The sequence below is a fragment of the Alternaria burnsii genome (assembly GCF_013036055.1).
Source record: "Alternaria burnsii strain CBS107.38 chromosome Unknown 750, whole genome shotgun sequence".
NCBI classification, from domain to species: Eukaryota; Fungi; Ascomycota; class Dothideomycetes; order Pleosporales; family Pleosporaceae; genus Alternaria; species Alternaria burnsii.
The window spans coordinates 639,804-659,684 of record NW_024066108.1 but is presented as its reverse complement, the minus strand read 5'-3'; the positions used below and the strand labels follow the sequence as shown (position 1 = coordinate 659,684).

General features: G+C 52.0%; 9 protein-coding genes across 9 annotated transcripts; 5 read left to right on the top strand and 4 right to left on the bottom strand.

The window, feature by feature from the left end:
- Window positions 1-783, top strand: GT037_001607 (nad-binding protein; the record flags this gene model as incomplete). The annotated part of the gene is made up of 1 exon (XM_038926654.1): window positions 1-783. The coding sequence occupies one exon, from the start codon at window positions 1-3 to the stop codon at window positions 781-783; it is 783 nt and encodes a 260-aa protein (XP_038789946.1).
- A 447-nt stretch (window positions 784-1,230) lies between these two features.
- On the top strand, window positions 1,231-1,997 carry GT037_001606 (sh3 domain-containing protein; the record flags this gene model as incomplete). The annotated part of the gene is made up of 2 exons (XM_038926653.1): window positions 1,231-1,287; window positions 1,338-1,997. 2 exons carry the CDS (start codon window positions 1,231-1,233, stop codon window positions 1,995-1,997), a joined length of 717 nt encoding a protein of 238 aa, XP_038789945.1.
- A 444-nt stretch (window positions 1,998-2,441) lies between these two features.
- On the top strand, window positions 2,442-3,954 carry GT037_001605 (uncharacterized protein; the record flags this gene model as incomplete). The annotated part of the gene is made up of 2 exons (XM_038926652.1): window positions 2,442-2,608; window positions 2,667-3,954. The coding sequence occupies 2 exons, from the start codon at window positions 2,442-2,444 to the stop codon at window positions 3,952-3,954; spliced, it is 1,455 nt and encodes a 484-aa protein (XP_038789944.1).
- A 119-nt stretch (window positions 3,955-4,073) lies between these two features.
- On the bottom strand, window positions 4,074-5,376 carry GT037_001604 (di-copper centre-containing protein; the record flags this gene model as incomplete). Its single annotated transcript, XM_038926651.1, has 2 exons — window positions 4,074-4,615; window positions 4,674-5,376. 2 exons carry the CDS (start codon window positions 5,374-5,376, stop codon window positions 4,074-4,076), a joined length of 1,245 nt encoding a protein of 414 aa, XP_038789943.1.
- Window positions 5,377-7,740: 2,364 nt separating this feature from the next.
- Window positions 7,741-9,226, top strand: GT037_001603 (uncharacterized protein; the record flags this gene model as incomplete). Its single annotated transcript, XM_038926650.1, has 5 exons — window positions 7,741-7,899; window positions 7,955-7,984; window positions 8,037-8,259; window positions 8,312-8,496; window positions 8,552-9,226. The coding sequence occupies 5 exons, from the start codon at window positions 7,741-7,743 to the stop codon at window positions 9,224-9,226; spliced, it is 1,272 nt and encodes a 423-aa protein (XP_038789942.1).
- A 326-nt stretch (window positions 9,227-9,552) lies between these two features.
- Window positions 9,553-10,500, bottom strand: GT037_001602 (uncharacterized protein; the record flags this gene model as incomplete). The annotated part of the gene is made up of 1 exon (XM_038926649.1): window positions 9,553-10,500. One exon carries the CDS (start codon window positions 10,498-10,500, stop codon window positions 9,553-9,555), a length of 948 nt encoding a protein of 315 aa, XP_038789941.1.
- A 3,113-nt stretch (window positions 10,501-13,613) lies between these two features.
- On the bottom strand, window positions 13,614-16,223 carry GT037_001601 (glucan-beta-glucosidase precursor; the record flags this gene model as incomplete). Its single annotated transcript, XM_038926648.1, has 6 exons — window positions 13,614-13,994; window positions 14,055-14,589; window positions 14,640-14,930; window positions 14,982-15,074; window positions 15,707-15,845; window positions 15,896-16,223. The coding sequence occupies 6 exons, from the start codon at window positions 16,221-16,223 to the stop codon at window positions 13,614-13,616; spliced, it is 1,767 nt and encodes a 588-aa protein (XP_038789940.1).
- A 106-nt stretch (window positions 16,224-16,329) lies between these two features.
- On the top strand, window positions 16,330-17,738 carry GT037_001600 (uncharacterized protein; the record flags this gene model as incomplete). The annotated part of the gene is made up of 2 exons (XM_038926647.1): window positions 16,330-17,098; window positions 17,158-17,738. 2 exons carry the CDS (start codon window positions 16,330-16,332, stop codon window positions 17,736-17,738), a joined length of 1,350 nt encoding a protein of 449 aa, XP_038789939.1.
- Window positions 17,739-18,274: 536 nt separating this feature from the next.
- Window positions 18,275-19,433, bottom strand: GT037_001599 (uncharacterized protein; the record flags this gene model as incomplete). The annotated part of the gene is made up of 2 exons (XM_038926646.1): window positions 18,275-19,274; window positions 19,327-19,433. 2 exons carry the CDS (start codon window positions 19,431-19,433, stop codon window positions 18,275-18,277), a joined length of 1,107 nt encoding a protein of 368 aa, XP_038789938.1.
- Window positions 19,434-19,881: the final 448 nt, after the last annotated feature.

Here is a 19,881-nt window from a genome sequence, read left to right as displayed (position 1 = left end):
ATGTCTCTCAAATACAACAAGGTTCTCGTGCTAGGCGCGACATCCGGCATTGGCTGGGCACTCGCAGAGAAGATTGTAGAAGACGGCAAACACGCCATCATCGTTGGACGGCGACAAGAAAAGCTCGACGAATTCCAGAAGAAGCACGGCAGCGACAAAGTCTCGAGCATCGTTTTTGACATTACAAAGCTCGACGAGATCCCCAAGTTTGTCAAAGATGTAACGAGCAAGCATCCAGACCTCGATTCCGTCTTCCTCAACTCGGGCATCCAGCGCGGTTTCGACTTTTCCAAGCCCGAGACGGTGGATCTAGATATGCTGGAGATGGAGTTTAGGACGAATTACCTGTCGTACATGCATCTTACCACGGCATTCATCCCGTTCCTGCAGAAGCAGGACAAGGAAACTTCGCTCATCTACACGACGTCTGGACTTGCGCTCATGCCACTTCCGCGTTGTCCGAACTACTGCGCTTCGAAAGCGGCGCTGCATCACATGATCCTTGTTCTCCGCCATCAACTAGCAAACGGACCCGGAAACATCAAGGTGATTGAGATCTTCCCGCCAGCTGTGCAGACGGAGTTGCACGATGCGAAACACCAGCCAGATATTAAAGATGGGGGCAACATTGGCATGCCGCTGACTGAGTTTACGGATGAGGCTTGGAAAGGATTGGTGGAGGGCAAGGATCAGATTCCGGTGGGATTTGTCGGAAAGGCTTTTGATGCGTTTGAGAACAAGAGACAGGAGATGTACAAGCAGATCTTCTTGTCGCAGTCGTAAGCATTGAGTGCAGATAGTAAACATGTAAAAATAGACGGCGGATGAGTGGGGCCATTCTGGTACCTGAGTAGTCAAGCCACGTTTAGACCCTGAGGAACGCGCGTGGAAAGAATGTCAGTGTAGAGCCGATGTTTAGTGAGAAGCCATGGGAAAAGCAACATGTCTCAACGATCAATGTCAGGTTAGGTTCAATGGCGGTTTCGGTGAAGAAGTAAAGTCGGCAGGCTGCACGGGTTGCGCAGCCAACATGAGCACAGCCCCATTGCGGCGCACATGTTCCGAGGTGGTGCGCCGCTAGTCTGCTCCTACTCGTATCAAGTCACCCAACTCACAACTCCCGTCGCTGCATTCTCTGACCCATTCCTCCCTGTACAATCCAGTTGATCGCCGACTCACGATTGGCTTTTGCGCGTTCCACGTAATCTACATCTCCAGCCCACACCCATCATGGCGGACAGCTTCAGAAATGCGATGATCAACCGATCGCTGCGCGACATCAAGAACGTAAGCTGCCCGAACTCCTGACTGCCACGTCGAGCTGACCATGTGCGCAGAACCTCGAGTTCCTCGTCGAATCCAACGTCATCACCTCGGCCCAGCACGACACCATCGCCTCGCAACTGCCCGTCAGCGCCGAAAACAGCTCGCGCGCGCTCCCCGCCGTGCCAACCGCACAACTCTCGTCGCTAGCCATCAAGAGCGAGCCCACGCCTCCCCCGGAGAAGAAGAACACAAACATTGGATACTATGCCGACAACACCGCCAACGCCCCGCCGCCTGCCTACCCCTCGGTCCCCGCTACCCCCGCCGGTCCCCCAGTCCTCGCCTATGCCTCAGCAATGTACCAGTACAACGCCCAAGACGCCGGCGACCTGGCCCTCATGCCCAACGACAAGGTCCACGTTACCGAGTACATGAACAACGAGTGGTGGAAGGGACGCAACGAGCGCACCGGCATGGAGGGCATCTTCCCCGCCAGCTACGTCCGCAAGGAGGAGAAGAGCGTCATGCCTGCCTACACTCCCTCGGCGCCTGCTCCCAGCAATTACGGTAACATGCCCCTCGATGTTGCGAGCAGTGCGCAAGCGGCGCCGCCTGCTGAGCCGAGCAAGATGGAGGCCAACGGCAAGAAGTTTGGAAAGAAGCTGGGTAACGCTGCCATCTTCGGTGCTGGTGCGACGATTGGTGGTAACATTGTCAACTCCATCTTCTAGGTCGACTCTGTGCATGGGAAAAGCTAACTTTGCTTTTGGCGTTCTGGGCTGTTTCATGGGTTCTGCTATCACCGTGTGTGGATTGCTGTTGGGAATTTTCTTTGGTCAAGGTAGCTGGCAAAACTAATGGCGATATAGGGAGACTGAATGACATTTCTACCATTGTCGAAATCATGTACTGAGGTTTTTCTTGTCATGGTACATTTACAAATCGACATTACTGAGGGCATTGACGTATAATTGATGCGTTTGACAGGCCACCACGATAACACTCTATATCAGTCAATTATGGCTTGTACTCCATTTCGTTTGCACATTGATCACATCTTCTCTTTCTCTCCCTCTCTGTCCTTCGTTCCCAGAGAATCCTCGAATTGGAACACCAACCACATCACTCACCATACAACGTTTATAGCTCCACATCCATCTTTGACACCCCTCGGAATGCCACACCAATCAACTCCCGAACCACCCAACATATCCGCCGTTCGACAAGGCAACTTCGGTGAGCCCGCTGCAAGGAACAAATGGAACCCAGGCAGCGTCGCTGGCAACCCACTTCATGCCGTACCCTCGTCGCCCGAGCGAGCTCATAGACACCGAAACCGATCGTACTCAATCCCCTCTCTTGGTATCGCAGTGCAATACGAGCTAACCTACCAATCACAGAATTTACGCCCAAGCGCTTGTTCTCTTCAACGTCCTCGGTATTCCTCTCTCATCAGCTTCAAGGCTAGAACACGATTTCACCAGCGTATTTCCCACCAAGTCGCTTGCTTCCCTCGCTGTGGTCATCGGCCTGCAAATCTTCATATTGCTCGCCTCACCGCTGCCTGTCGGCCATCTCTACAACGCGCTAGCAAATCGGAAACACGGATATCGGTGGTCGAGTTGGGGTTGGAAACTACTCTTCGGCGTAGCCATCGTTGTAGCAACTACCTCTGAGTTTCTCAGCTACACGGTTCAGAAGAACTACATTGTTATTCTACTCGTACGTGGACTAGTTCTAGGAGGAGCACTAGGGACATGTTTTACGATCAGTACGTTGGTCCTTGCAAGTCATTACCGGAACGATGTACCCTTGGTTTCTGTACAGTCGGGTTTTGCCGCGTTTGCTGGCGCGGTTGTGTATACGGTCATCGCACGCTTTGCTTTCCAAGATGCTGGTCTTGGCGGCGTCAACAGCGGCGGCGGGCTGGCGTATGTGTACAATGGAGGCGTCATGGGCGCTACACTACTTTCTGCGTTCCTGCTCCTAGTAGGACTGAAGCCTGAGGATGAGGAACTTTGGACGCAGAGGTATAGACTCCATCTTTGTATGCCAAAGGGGTTTCTTGAAGACGCAAGAGGGGGTGGGATGTGGTTCATACTGGGCTATGTCCTTGTTTTTGCGGGCGTGTTGGTATATCCGGTCTTCAACGTCGTTTTAGTGACGCAGGTGCCTGGGCTTTTCTTTCCCGATACGGCGGCGTATGGGATACTCGGTATGCTGGGTGTTGCGGCTGTTTCGGGATCGGTGGTGGCAAACTTGAGGAGTTTGAAAAAGGTTGGAGCTGTCAATATTTTTGTCGCTGCTTCGGTACTCGCTGGTGCGATTTGCCTTACACCAGTGCTGTATCCGCGGCTCCACGTTGTTGTTCTACTTGCTGGAGCATATGGTGTCGCGCTTGGTGCGGTACTGTCTCTCCATATGATTGTTGTGGCGATGTTTCTCAGCAAGAAAGTGGAGGGGAAGTGGGAGGATGATATGCCTGCGCGTGTGGCTATCATCATGGCGCTGGCTGGACTGGGTGCCTTTGGTGGTGTTGTTGGAGCGGCAGCGTTGCTTGAAGGAAACAAGAACGGAGAGAAGGTTGTGATCAAGGTAGCAGGTGCTTGTATGATCGGTGGTGGTGTGTTGATTGGTTTTGCGAGGATGTGGCGGTGGAGGTGGAAAGCCGCGTTCTATGCTGTGTAGTGCACTAAATTCGGTGGATGAAACGCTTTCAAGCACTCGTCAGGTCTTCAGATGTGTAGTATTATTGATTAATGTCTATTTAAATTCTCATTAGATATTTCATGACCAAACATTCGTGTTTACACGTAGATGTAGCAGAACGGTCCCTCGGTCGTGCTCATCAAATCCTCCATCCTTTGTGATCCACTCGCAGCGTATCCAAGATCAATGACAGTATCGAAGGTCGTGTTAGCCGAAGGTGGGTTGTTCAAAAACGTGCCGGTACCGGAAACACCTCCCTTCTCGCTCTCCACACGGGTCTTGGTGTCAAGCTGCTGCCAAGTCCACCACACCTTGTCGATCATACCGTGGTGAAGGTAGAACAGTGGGTCACCAGGAGATACGAAGAAGTCGCGGCCAGGGTCGCCGCCCATGGAGTAGTGACCGCCACCATGTACACCCAGACTGTCTGTTCCTGGTACACCCTGCATTACCATCTCGAACTGCCAGATGTCCTTCTTGTTGATGATCAAGTCGGCAATGGCAGCCGCATTAGCCCACTTCTTGTTGCTGTAGTCGGTCAAGTCCCGCGTCAGACATCTCGGGTTGTATGAAAGGCCATCTCCGTTGGCGATTTCGGTACCGTTGGTTGTGCTCAAGGCGACAGGGCCAAGGTTAACCTCTATAATCACAGTCAGTTTATGTCGATGAGAGTGCGCTGTAGTAATGGAAATACTCACTCATGTTCTTGAACGGACCGCTCTTTACACAGCCACCTCCGGTACCGGGTGGGATAGTGATGATTGGTTCGCCTCTGCCAGCAATGACGACATTGCCCTGGCCAGCGATCTTCTCTCCGTTGCCTGACATGGAATACGCAGATCCATCGAGCATTGGCGCTTTGTCAAGACCGCTGACAGCGGTCTTTGCCCAGTTCCAGTAGGGTTGGTAACCCTTGTATCCACATTCGTTACGAAGAGCCTGCTCGTACTGCCAGGTAAAGTACCGGTGCCATGCGAGGAAAGTGCCGGTGTAGTGGATCTCCATAGTCTTTAGGATATGGTTACCGACAAAGTCATCGAATCGTGACTTTGCTCCAGGGATGAGTGAGGCAGGCGTGTTTGCTTTCTTCGCCTGAAGACAAAGCACTGCATCGGTATAGGCTTTCCGTTCTGTGTTCGATAGGGCGTTCCATTCTTTGCGCACCGCAACAGTGTTCTTGTTGCAGGTGGCTCTCTTCGACGAACTTGCTGCTAGGTCTTCGTTCGCTTGTTGTTGAGCGAACGCAAACAGTTGATCAAGTTGCTCGCTAGCAATCGTCGGATCGGTCGATGCCGAAGTGGGTAGCGAAGACGGATCTACAGGCGCATTTTGAGGAGCTGGTAGTGCATTCGACAGTGTTCCAGCAAGAACAGCCAGCGCTAGAGGGGAGTTGAAACGCATGTTGTATTCTGACCAAGTGAATGGAAGATATGGGCGTGGTTGCTTGATCGGAAGATGAGGCCTTGTGCTGTGGTGCAAAAAGAAAAAGGCGTTTTCTTACACATATATATCATAGGATAGTCTTACACCGCTTCAAAAATAGGCCTGCCACGCCTCAGTGCCGGGATTTAGGGGCGAGAACCTCCCAGAGCCACTTGATCTTTGCTAGAACTGTGTAGTGCACCGCAGCTAGTCTTACTGTCTCTCAAGCTGACGTCCAAGCATCGAGGCAAGGTAATGCCACGTGTGGGGCCATAATATTTCGGTGCCTGGCGCATGTGTATACGCATCTCCGAGCAGACGTTATGCCCTGAACGCAAGGACCTCAAGGCTAGATTGGCGGACTATCTATCAAGCGCGCCTTTGCCGCAAGCGTGCCGTATACAGAGCTATCGTTCGGCGACATGTACATGGAAGACCCGGATGTAGTCTGCCGGACAACTCACATCGCACTACAATGTCAAGTGGAGCTTTGCCGGATCTTTGGGCGACCCCGCTGGCCCAATATCGTTTGGCTAAAGAGCCCCAGTATGTTTCCGTGCGCGGGAACATGATGAGCGAAAGGCGATCTGATCCATGCGGTATGCGAGTAATGATTTTAGCTAGGTGGTCCCTGAGGTCCTGTGCAACATATAACTCTGAGATTGTACCCCAACCACCTTTTTGAACGTGTGATATTATGTCGGGATGCCTTGATACCAACCTGTTCCACGTCTGCAGGCAATCACACCACTGCCCTGCATGTTGAGCCGCGGTCCACCAACGTGCAGGAAGAAAGGAACATTTTTTCTTACAGGCGGCAGTTCAAGTCTAGAAAACCTCCTTGAAAGCATACTCATCCTTCCATGATTCAGGGCTCTGCATTGGGATTGGCTTCTCGGATATCGTGCGAGTTGAGTGAAGAATGGGAAGCATCCGATGCGGCTGGACATTGGTGGCGCAAATCATGCCGAAGCGCTAAGCTCCGCTAAGGCTGAGATCCGTCTTGCCGCGTCCCCGTCCCGCCTCCTCAACTCCATGAACCGCGCCGAGAGCAAGGCCTCCAAGCTACCGGATAATATCGATCACGACAGTAACGTCCAGTCGCACCGAAACACCCATTCTAGGGTTACCATTGGCTTAAGCACCATCTTCTGAGTCCCGAGAGGCCTACCGGGCATTGCGACCTTCCGGATGAGGTGCTGGGAAGCGACAAGCGTATAGGAGATTAACCGATTCTTCAGCGGTTGCCACATATTCCTCGGCATGTGGGAGAAGCATATTAGGAATATTCTACAGAGTGTTCTGAAGCTTATGAGTAAGGTGAGCCCTTAGGAATAGGTTTGTGATAGATTCTACCAATATCTACACGACTGTAGAAGTCGAATTGAGTCTCGTATCCATCGCCATGTCACGTCTATGTACTTAGACGGGCCGCAGACCCCCTTCTGCTCCTGTCGGCACTTGTTCGACTTGACAAGCTCACCTTCCAAGAACCTGTGCTGCACGACTAGCACCCTTCAGTGTTTTTAGTTTCAAAGACGTGCAGTAAACGGTATAACATGCGGGCTACTAGTCTCGATCACCTGCTTTAACGATATTGAGGGTACGGTTCATGCGGCAGCTCAGATCTCATACACTCCTATTACATCTTGGTAACGTCGATACCCACGTGGCTAGCGACTCAGCTATGAACTCGAGTCAGCTCATCGATGGTATCAGCGTGTTAGCCGAACGATCGAGCGCAGAACAACTGAAAGGTTTCTTGATTGATGGAATACTGCGATATAATATCACTACATTGGTTGTGCGAGCTACAGCCAGTGTTACCAAACACACGGATTCCCATATTACACGGAGGTTACCGTACCCAGCACCTTGCTCGAGACCCTGCACATGAGACTTTATCGTCTGCAGGGACATATGTCTGTCACATCATACCATCTCCCGCGCCGTCAGTTCGTCCTGCCGAGGTATGCTTTCGTCTCGAATCAGTCATTTACAGCCACCTTTCTTGTTAGCGAGACTAGTCCAAGTGCTTTCTCGGCAGGCTATGTTGTTCCTGCCCGGTACCAGTCTCGATAGCTCATCCTCCATCTACTCTTTAAGTAATGGGTGATATGAAAACAAGGTTTGCCGTTAACTATATTCTCTCGGCTTTTCCGCGTGGCGCGTTGAGGAACCGCAGACAGGAGCTGCTGGTCTCAGAACACGAAAGCCATGTGAAACCCCTGACGTCCGTCTCCATTTCCCGATCGCTGGTGTTATATTACAAGCATCTTGCTGGTTCTTTGAGAAAATCGCGTGTTCTGAAATCCTTTACTCCCAATCGACGTACGCTCTACGATGCAGCAGAGCGGCGCAGCGATGCCGCCGATGCGTCCCTACGAGAATGAGGGCCCAACCATCCTCGGAACTACGCTAACCGTCACCATCGTGGCCGTGCTTACTACGATTGCGAGGTTTTACGTTAGGATTAGGATGATCAGGAATGTTGGTTGGGACGTGAGTGCTCGGCAGTGAACATGGGTGATCTCCACTGACATCTATCTGCCATCAGGACTATGTGATGCTGTTGGCTATGATGTTGGTATGAAACAGTAGAGTATTTACTTCTGGTATAGTTGCTGACAGCTTTGTAGTGCGTTGCTGGTCAATGCCTCGTCGTACCCCAAGTCCACTATGGAGCAGGAAAGCATGTCGATTACATCAAGCCTGAGGACTTCATAGCGGGCCTCAGGCTAAACCTCATTTCTCAGCCCATATTTCTCTTCGCAATCTGTTTTGTAAAGATTTCGGTGGGTTTCTTCCTCTTGAGAATCGCGGTCGGGAAATTCTACAAACGCCTAATCAGCGGTATCATGGGTAAAAGCGCCATTTCTCAGACTACAACTATGGAGGTGCTGACTATTTGCAGCGTTTATGGGCGTCTATACGGTCGGCTGTGTCCTTACAGTTCTACTGCAATGCACGGATATCCGTCTGATGTGGGACCAACGCGTCAAGGGTACATGTTGGACCGTCAAAACAAGACAAGCCTTGGGCTTTCTCAACATCGTGCTGAACATCCTTACCGACATTGCCTTTTCAGTCGGCATACCTGTGGGTCTCCACCTTACTCCAAGCGGTTACATACTCTGCTAATGAACCCATTTAGATTCCCATGTTATGGGGCGTGCAGATGAATCGCCGTCACAAAGCTTCTCTCATATGTATCCTTGGTCTCGGAACGTTCGCCACGGCCGCTGCCTTCGTCAAACTCTCCTACCTACCCGCCTACGGGCGCGAGGGCGACCTTTTGTGGGACTCGCGCAACATGACCATCTGGACTGTCATTGAATGCAACGTTGGTATCATCGCTGGCAATCTGCCCTGCCTCAAACCGCTTTTCCGCTCTATACTCGTTTCCACATACGGCAGTGGTTCTCGCAAGACCTCGCAGCTTCGCTACCACTCAAGCGCATACGGACCAGGCTCAAAGCAGCGCTCTGCAGCCAGAGATTATGGTCAGTTATCGTCTAATAAGGCATTAGACAGCGAATATGCAAGCTATGGCGCGGCTGGCAAAGCGTACATGTTGACGACGATCGACGCCAAAACCAAGCAAGCTCGAGAGACGAGCGGAAGTTCATCTGGAAGCAGCTCTCCAGTCGTAGAAAGAGGCAGCACCGAAAGCATTACGAGGCTGAACAATAACAAAGCGCAAGCATCTGGTAAATTGGGTGATATTACAGTTACGACGAAGGTAGATGTGAGCGAATCGGTGCACTCGCAGGAACTATATCCGGAAGGGAGGACGTTTTGGAGACCAGAAGCAAAGGAAATGGTCTAGAGTGGATGCAGTGTTTGAGAATAATGTTTTATGGTTTTGTTATTTAGTGATCTCAACTATTGGAGCATAGTAGCACTCGGCATACTGGCAGTCTATTTTCTAGGACTCGCTTCCCCTGTGCGCCTTATGGGCTTCCTCTCATCGATGGAGACATCTTATTATTATTCTGTCCAAAAAATCTGCTGATTCGGGTCCATCGTCCGCGAGCGTGAGCTCTCTCTGGCCTCTCTATGGGTATCGTTTAACCTATCTCGACAAATGTCGGAAGCGATGTGTAGTGTAATGTAAAGACAAATGAAATGTTCTGTTCTGGTTCAGGTGACGTTCTATGATGCTGTTACAAGCTGGTTGAGCTTCATGCAGCTGAGACGGAATGGCTGAGCGTGCTCTTGAGGTACGTGAAGGGCGACGCTGCGCAGAATTTCGTCTGGTAGCGAAAGCAACTTTGACTGAATGTTACTCCCCTCGTTCTGTTTTGCTGAAACGTCCTCTGTCGCTTCTGGGGCAACTTCGCTGTGTGAATCTTCAATGAAGCTGCCCTCTCTCGAATCTTGCATGCACCAGGTCTCTCGCCACATGGCGGAAATGTGCTGGCGCTCTTCCCGTGCTGCGCTGTCATCCTCATCGGGATGCTCTTGGATCACATGGATCCTCTTCTCATCCTCTTCCGACTCATTCGAGCCCTCCAGCCATGAGGCTGAAACCTTGCGATAGCGATGCACTTCCGCGTCCATGGGGCGGTCGAGCCAGTCGTCCATCTGCTCGTCAGACATCTCGCTCTTTGTGCTCCTGGAGGAGCTCCAAGAGTACGAGGTTTGCGGCGTTCCCGGTGGAGAAATGGGAAGGCTGAGAGTCGACTCGTAAGTAGCCTGTTTCCAGTGCACGTAACCTTGCATGCCTTGGATGAACTCCTTGCTGGGCTTTCGATCCCTGGGCAGAAGGAACTGCTGGATAGGGAAGAAGCTGCCCTCGACTGGTGAGAGTGGTGGGGACAAGAAGCCACTTGAGATCCGGTCATCGTTGTCGATCTCGGTAGTGCGAGTGGCATCCTGGGAGTTTTCACGGTCTGACTCGGGTGTTGATGTGAGCGAAGTCGTCGATGATGCTCTCGTGCGCTCCCCTTGCTTGACTGAGAGTACTGGGTCCTCCTTTAACGATCGCATATGCGAGATGAGCTGATCGTGAGTGTCGTTCAGCCTCTGGAAGAAGGACTTCTTCGGCCGCACAGCCTGCGGCCGAAGGTCCTCGTATGACATACCGATGGTGGTTGTCATCCTGATTGACTTGGGGTTGAGTCCTGGTGGAGTGGTCCTGGAATGGTTCAAACGTTCAGGGTGCGGGTCTCGTGGGTGTTTATGTTGATAGGGGCATGTTGGGTTGCTTTTTGTTGTTGTTATGTTGTGACGGGTGGGACGGGTACAAATACAACTGAAACTGGGAAACACAGCTGCGCGTCCGCCCCGGCCCCGCTAACAGTCGCAAAGCAAGGCGGGGCGATCTTCGAATTACGCCAGAAAAACGGTTGATCCATGCAGAGCCGTTCGGTCAATAGTCCAGCGACCGCCGGTGAATGCGCTGATTGGGCTATGGCTAGGTCGGGCTCCATGAAGCGGGGCGACGCTGTCGTTCGGACGTTCTTCCGCTGAGGTCATCGGGGCATCAGTGGAACTTGAGGACCAGGGTGCATTTTTCGCCTACATTAGCAACATGCGCACACATTAGACGCAACCATGTCCACCATTCAGATCCTGTTGGGCTGCATAATGGACATGTCAGTAAGTTCTATACAAGCTCCAACGTTTCCATAGAGACAGCTCACGATACCTGTCACTTGACGACAAAGCTCATCGTCGCATCGAGGCGTCCCATGTGATGCGAAACACGATCGCTGGGATGCTCGGAGAATAAGGTGGAGCAGGTCATTAGCGACGAGGTCCAGACCACACACCCACCACGATCGATCAAATGTGCTCAATTTCCAAAAGTGCTCGCGTGAAAGCCGTTGATAATGAGGCGCCTTGGGGCTATTGAAGCTTACCAAAACAGGGCGTCGCAAACCGGTCCGGAACTCTAAAATCCATCAAAAGCTTTTTGACAGTTGGTCTTGGACGGCATTCTTGACTTTCCCCATCACATTTCGTCTGTGCTTCCACGTTTCGTCTGCATTACGCAGCTCCCCACGAAGTGTCTTGACACTGCATGAACGATGCGGGTCGTGAAAGTAGACTAAACGTCTTGTGAAAGGAGCTTTTGCCATACTCAACCATCTCACAAGACATAGTTTCGGTCTTCTTTTCGTAGTTCACTAGGCAACACAGGGTAGGTCAATCGCTCGGGAGAAGCAACGCAATGATCGCGATCTGTCATCCAACTGTCTGTTGAACTCCAGCGCGAAAAGCTGAGGAACTTCGATGAACGTAATTCGAAATTTTCGACCGTGGCTCGGTACATGTCAGCAGCACTAGCCGACCAGTGCCCAAGATAGCTTTCCATAAGGAGCTAGATCTTACCTGGGGATGTTCGTGCCCGAAGGGTTGGATGTGTTTCTGGGCGAACACATCTCAACACTCTCTGACCACCACTTTGAAAATGAAAGATGAAGTAACGATCGGAGCCTGTGCGGTTGAAGAGCAGGGGCATGCAGGTTTGTTATCTTCTGGATGAAAATGAAGCACTGAGGGCCTCCCAATGCTCAGTGACAGCCCAAAATTGGTACGTGGTACTTGGCGCGAAACCGTTGCTGCAGTTCCCAGCACTAAAAGCTAGCGAGCGCGGCACCGGCAATCTGCGCTAAGAGACCAGGAAAACCACTACCGGACGTTTGGAATCCAAGGCAATTGGCTCGGCACTCCATGACAATCAGGGCGGCAGTGGGAGCGATCCTCATTCGATGACGGCTGTATGAATACACACTTTAATCTGTTGGAATTGGAACTTCCCATGAATATGAGCGTTCTCCCTCAACCTTCGCTCCGATAAGACTTTGTACACAGTAGGATCTGAGCGCGTGACACAGACAGGAGACAGGAGTTGTTGGCCGTAGCGAGCGGGGAGACCCACGTCGTATTCCGTTGCGCACGCGTAACAGCAGCAATTGACGGATGTGCGGAGAACAGCAGATGACGATACGCGGTTCTGGACTTCTGAACCTCTCAGGCTTTCTAAGCAAAATTTCTCCTTGCAGAACGATTTTTCTTTCTCGCAGAGTTCGCGCTTCTCTGCACGCATCGCCCCAGGCAAGGTTGTGCCTCCGTGATACGGCCGAGACATCCTCCTTCTGCTAGGAACACGCTTTTCGCGCGGACGCAGTGTACTGCTCAGAACTCCTCCGAATCGGGATACGTACTTTCCCACCTCCTGACAAAAGTAGATGCGCGTCTCCTCTTATACTAGTGTCCTGCACCGCAATGCCTCACGTAACAGATACTTCATAGGAGTGCTTAGATGTCGACTACCAAGCAATCGTCATCGCATCACGGCAAGACTGCAAGAATGTCGCGCGATGGATTCTATCCGTTGCTGTTCCTGGCTACGTGTATCGATCCACCAATAAAAAGACAGTCATTGCTCTCGACTGAATCACGGTACTTCGAACGCTAGTGGTATGTGTATATGACAGACAGATGCGGACAGATGTAGGGACAAAAAGATTTTCGTGTAGATGAAATGCAGTCCAGAAATCATAAACGGGTGAAGAAGAAGCCCTGGTTTTTTGTTTTGGTGAGAGTGTATCGAGTAAAGAAACGGGATGAAGAGATGAGATACCGGTCGTGAAGGGTCAGACGAAACTACATGCTACAACGACCAAACTGACGTATGGTAGGTGCTGCCAAAGCGAGTGGTGTGCTCCTGGAAAGTACCACATTTGTACGTTCTCCACCTATGATGCGTTTAAAGCATACGCAAGCAAGGCTTGTAAGATTATTTATGTGGGGCATAAATTGACAAAAAAAAAAGATGGGCGAGCCAGAAGACTCGTTACTCAGCTGTGGACGGATGGATGATCGAAATCCAGACCTCCTGCAATTTCGCCCAATTAAGATGCAAAGCAGGCGCTCTACCACTGAGCTATACGCCCTCGTGATTTGATTATTACCTATGATACGTGTTTAGATCCAATCATAGTCTCCACCACCGGATCGGGTGGTAGGGTAGAGTCCATCCGAGTATGAACAACGCACAAACTTAACAACATGACTTGGAGAAACGGGAAGCGACGTCCAGGTGACCCTTCTTATTGGTACACAATGTCAGTATATATCCAATAAGATGCAACATACACATCCACGAGTACCACCTTATACCACCTTATACCACCTTGCTAATCATCCGTAACATCACACGCCCGTCTCTCATCCCACTCCACCACACCCATCACGCCCCTGCCTCAAAGGTTATCACAAGCCTTTCCAAACCGTCTATCCCACAACGGCTGCGGAAAGACTCCACCGTCCAACAGCTGAAACAAATCCCACTCTCCTGCACCACCCTCAGTCTTGAAGTTCCAGAAGATCCAACCCCTTGTCCTGGCTTCATACACATCAAGTTGAACCTCAATATAGCGACGCACACTATCCTTCCAGTCCTGAGACCATGTAGACACAGGGCCGGATTTGCCGGCACAAGAGCCGATCCAGTAAGACCCAGGGAAGCTACCCTCCATGCGGGAGCCGTAGTTGAAGCCGTTGAGGTGGGGAGCGCAATCGGTGAAGGCGCCGGACCATTCACCCACGATTGTCCATTTGTCTGAGCTATCGTAGTTGCTGACCTGAAGGGTGGGTTAGCAAGCACTTCATGGTGGAACGGTAGCGGTAAGATTGCGACGTACAGAGTTACAGGCAAGAGTCACGTGTTGGTCGACAGACATGGCATTCAGCCCAGAGTCGAAGATCTGATACTCGTGGTGATCTACAATAACGTTGCGCGCATCGTTGTCTTGCTTGGTGAGAAAACCATTTAGCCAAGACGGGTTCTCAAAGCCATCATGTAGTATAGCAGGTGTATCGCTGATATCCCGTAAGTTGTAATATGCATCGTGGTAGAATTGTTTGACCACATTCTGATCGAGCTTGAGCAGGAACGGTTCGTTGAGGAACTGAATCGCGACCACAACGTCTTGCATCTCAGGTGTAGCGTATTTCTGTTCAATCTGCTTCAGTGCAGCATGTGTATGGCTCAGACTGTCGGAGTCGCCCCAGGCTGGCCAATATGCTACATGGCCGCTGTGATCGAAGCCGTTCTGGGACTTGGGTGCACCGTGGAGATCAATGATGATCTTCAGACCAGTCGCTCTCGCCCAGTCAACTGCAGCGTCAAGATACTGAGCTGCACCTCCAGTGTAGGGGCCCCAGGGCTCCACGTAGCTAGGAAATCATCAATATGACTTATGTGTAGAGCTTTGGCAAAACTCTACCTCCAATAACCGACTGGTATGCGAACAACGTTGAAGCCAGCATCTTTGACCTTCCGAAAGTCATCCCACGAGACGAAGTTGTCCCAATGCGGCTTCAACACATCAGCGCAACTACTCTGGCCCAACTTCTCGCAAAGTGTCCATTCGTCGTGGACTGGCCAATCGGCTGAACTGTGTTGTTCGAAGATCGACGGTGTGATGAATGGCTCAAGGACTAGCCAACCACCAATATTAACACCTCGAACCTTGCCCGTGTCCCAATCGAAGGCGACATGCCGATCGTCAAGAGCGCTGTGTGAATGATTAGATTACGTGGACGAAGACGGATGAAAGAATGTGTACCTTGGTACAGAAACCGCGAGAGAAGCTGCAGTAGCTAGCGCTGCTGTGATGGACAGCTGCGTACGCATACCGGTGGTAATGTGGTTGTAGAATCTACCCGTATATATTCCGGGACACTGGGATGCGACGGGCCCAAATTTTTCAGAGCAAGAAAGCCAATTGGTGGTGTGAAAACAAACAGTTATCAAAGTGAAGTCGAAATGAAAAGTTAGAGAGTTAATCCGCGTGTAACTCTGTGACCTTGTATACAAACATGAGGCATACGTAAACCGTGAAGCATTCGGAAGTTGCAACGTCGCTCAGAAGGACAGCAAAGGGAAGCGATTGCCTCAACAAGTGACCAGAGCCACCGACACCCCAAGGCTATATAACATCACGCTCAAGCGCAAGTACCGTGTGGCGCGCTTTCCAGTTGCACCCACCTGTTGTGGCCTGGTCTTGCGAGCACGTCGAAGCAGTAAACTGACTTCTCTAGTCACCTTTGAGTCGACCGATCCGACAACAGGAGGTTGCGACGCGTGTGAACACTAGGTGGCTTAGTCCATGTAACCTGTTGTCTCGTCCATAATAGCTGCAAAGCTCTTGGTCTCGCGATGTTTCCCACTTGTCACAGGTGGAAACTGCGACATCTTCAATCGAAAATCATCAGACTTCTTTATGGCAGGCGCAAGGTTTCTACAGGCTGGTTAGCTGATAACACTACCGATATTAGAGAATGTGCATACGTGACGTCTCCGCGGACAAGGTAATTGTTACGTTCCATTGCAACTGCGAGCTCTTCTTGATGATTGTCCAGAAGTCCGGTATTGGGCACGACAATGAGTGTGATATGGTAACGGAGTGCTTCGAGGATGGAGCCCGAGCCTGGGTTTTGTTAGTTGGTGACTATATACTTGGTGTATGGTTAATAGTACCAGCATGCGAGATGACCAGTCCTTTTGACCGCTGAACTAATTGGAACTGGGATTGCAGGCCATCTGGATTGAAATCGATGCCGTCTATGATGAGATCTGGGGTAGATTTGCTATCTCGCATATATGCTTGAGCAAGCATGGACGAGTCCTGGTAGACGTCCTTGGCGGACCCGTACTGAACCAAGACATGGGTAAAGCCAGATTCTCGTAAAGCGTCTAGACATGCAGGATTTAAAACTGATTTAATGAGTTCAGTGAATGGCGCAGTAGCGCCAGTGGTAACGAAGCAGAGTTTCGAATTGGGTGTCCATTTCCAGGTATCGGCCATGATGAGTGTTATGGATGCGACAATGATTTATGGAGATCTTGGTTCTCAGTGAATGTGATTTAGACTATTGCAGAATCATGCTCGAGCCATAGTTACAAAATTCGAGATGAAGGAAGTAGTTCAGATGGAAGGCATGGTAGTCGCCCAGGGTAAGAGCGGAGGTCGGAGACGTCTTATTGGCCCGGCGCACGGTCGCACTTTGCTCCTCCATCGCCAAGCGTCGCTGCATCGCGAAAAGTCGACGACAGCAGCCATTCGACAACCACACTCAATGGCGTCAATACAACGAAGACTGCTCCTGCAGTCACGGGCATGCCCCTCACGGATACGAACTCGAGCAGCACCAAAGCACACATCCGCACAATGGCAACGGCCGCTCTCCACAACGCCCGTCCAATACGCAAATGAGCCTACCAAAGAGGGCTCTGCAACTGCTGCAGATGCGAAACCACCAACCGAGACTTTGGACGAATTGGCCCCAGAGTTGCCCAAATCAGCCTTCTCCAACACCACAAAGTCGAAAGCATTCCGGGAGATGAATACACCTGAGCGAGAAACCGCCATGCTGGAAAACCTCCGCGCATCGCTCGCCGAAATCGACCCCAACGTTGTCGCCGATGCGCTCCGCAAGGGAAAACGCGGACTACCTCAAACCCATGACTTTGGTCTAGAAGCAGATGAAGATTTCGAGATCGAGGAAGACGACAAGAGGAAGACGCTCGCGGGATTCTGGGCCGAGGGAGAAGAGAGTATGGGGCCGGACGAGGATTACTATGGAGATGACTTGACGAGTCACGGTCACGGAGAGTTGCAGCAACATAGAGAGTTGAGGGAGTATGCCAGATTGATTGCGTGGGAGTTGCCACTATTGAGTCGTAAGTGCTCTTCATACTGAACAGACATGAGGTGGCATTCGTATACTAACTTATCTTAGACCTCGCCCGTCCATTCGAACCTCCAACAGCAGCCACGCCCTTCCGTTTCCGCTACACATCTTACCTTGGCGAATCGCACCCCGCATCCAATAAAGTCGTCGTTGAATTCTCACCGGATGACCTCTCAAACACACACTCCTTGACCCCCACCCAAGTCTCCAAGCTGATCAAGCTAGCCGGACCTCGGTACAACCCCTCAACCTCCATCATCAAGCTCTCGTGCGAGAAGTTTGATACCCAATCCCAGAACAAGAGGTTCCTAGGCGACACCATCTCGAGTCTCATCAAGGAGTGCAAAGAAGGGAAAGATAGCTTTGAAGACGTGCCGTTTGACTTCCGCCACCACACACCTAAGAAGAGGGCCGAGTTTCCCAAGGAATGGGTGCTGACGAAAGAAAGGAAACAGTATCTCGAGGAGAAGAGGCAGAAGACCGCCTACCTTGAGGATCAGCGTGCGGGCAACGGTTTGCTAGTGGATGGAAAGAAGGTGCTTGAGACGAGCTTGCCTTTTATGAGTGAGAGCCAGCCAGCCCCTGAGACGGTCATGGTTGGGGGTGCGAGGGGAAAGCCATTGCGGTAGTTGCATTGATCAAACGTTCTGTATGAATATGAAATGTTGGTTGTACAAGTACAAAGCTGGAACCAGCTATATCTCCGTATGCTGGTTGTAGAATACCGAATATCCAGTTTGGCCCCCAAACTCCTTGTGCGTTCAATCTCCTGGAAGTAATTGTTTTCCCAAGGGTATATCTAAACCCGCTCTCTTACGCCAATGGTTCCCATAAGAAAGAAAAAAAACGCCAGCTCCCACTCCAACTCGAAGTTAAGTGAATTTTCTACCGAAGACAGGTTTTCCTGTTGCTTTGACGCGCGACGGGGAGAGAACACATTCATAGTCGTGGTCTTTATATCGAGTCCAAGGCAACGTCTGAGCGCCGCCATGAGGAATCATGATACTGCAGAGCACTCCTGTCATATAATCTTCTATGCAGCAGATGTAGATTGCAGATGAGGCGATCCTGTTTTCATAGTTTATGCAACAGGGGCATCTTGCATTTAGGGCGGCGTTGTGGAGGTGACAAGGTTGATCTACTGCGCGGCTTATTAGGAGGTAGGTCAAGCAGGTTGCCCGGTACTGGCGCGATTCTTCTTCCTGCTTCCCTTGCCCACGGGCGTATCACCCTCTTCCCGCTTGCGCTTTGCGGGTCGAGAACTGCCGCCCTTGGGTCGGTAGGCTGTGTCGTCGTCGCCGCCACCGCCCGTCTTCCGTCGGCCTTTGCCGGTCTCGGGGGCGGCGGAATCTTCGTCGTCGTGGTCGCGGGGACCGGGTGTGCCTCCTACGATGTTGGACTCCCGTTTGACTTTGGCTGCGTTGGCCTTGGTGGTCTTTGGCGCGGCCGACTTTTCCGAGAGATTCTCGTGATGGGCGGCGTCCTTGTCTTGCAGGAAGACCTGTGGCTGGTGCTTGCGCAGCCAGTTGTAGACGCTGTCGGGGTTGCGCACAGTAAGGTCCTTTTCGCTGAGCGGGGGTTGGGCGGAGGCGAGACGGACGGGACGGCCTTGTTGGAGGGTCTGGTCGAAGCCAGGTTGCTCGAGGAGTTGGTCGGTCGCGAGGAGGTACTCGTCTTCGTGGGCAGGGGACATGTAGCCTGGCGCATGTTCGCTGAGGTCGATGCCCTCAATGGGGTGGTCTGGCAGGTCGGCGCGCGTCGTGTGGGGGACTTTGCTTTGGAGACTGGCGAGCGACTTGAGCGTCTGCTGTATGGCCTGCGAAGTGTGTAACTGGTCTGCTTTGGTCGCGTACTCGTCCGGGGTGATTCTGTTGGCGGCAACGTCATCCCTCAGCGCCTGCAGCTGCTGCTTGACGAATTCCGGGCCAGGGCCGACTTCGAGAGAATCCACGGCGGTGTCGGCCTGGGAGAGGTGGCGCAGATCGTAGCGCAGGCGCGGGTTGACGCGTGTCTGTTCATTGAGCTCGAGCAGGATGTCGAGAATCTGGTCGTTGTTCTCCTGTAGGCGGCGCGCCGTGCCCATGGCCTTCCATTCCTGCTTGATGAGGTTGTCGCTGTCCGTCATGGCCTCGTCGAACTTGATGCGCATCTTGCGGTACTTGCGTCTTTTTGCACAATTAGCTGGGGGCTGCAGTGTTGGGGTCGGCGCGTCATTACCTCCACGACCGCTTGACGGGCTTCATGGTCGCATCGCCTGCATCGGGAGCATCCTGTGCGTTGGCTGGGGCCGGGGCGTCCATTGGGGGCGGCGCTTCAGAAGCCATGGCGCGTGGTGCTGGTGGGTTGAGGATCAGGTGTAGATGGTGTCGTTCGTGTTGGCTGGTGGTGGTCTGGAGTTGTCTGGTTGCGCTCTGGGCACGGCCTCGGTGATTGCTAGGAACACGGTCTCTGGAGCATCATGTGGACCGACCTGCCACGCTTCCGTCTTCACGCCTGCCCAGTGAGGAAACCATTCCCCTTGCTCCTTTACCACGACAAACTACACCAAGACCAACTCAACGCTGCACCCTCACAGTCTTGCTCGACAATCGCTCAACGCTGCAACGCTCGGACGGCCCGGAAGGTACATATTGCGTACACAGTAAGACCCTGAAGGCCCACCTCGCCGCCTTGCTCCTTTTGGCCCTCACTGACATGCCATTGCCCGTGGCAGCTCTCCAGTAGTAGCTCTCTCACGCGACCACCGCCCATCTCTGCCCCCCTCTCACCGCC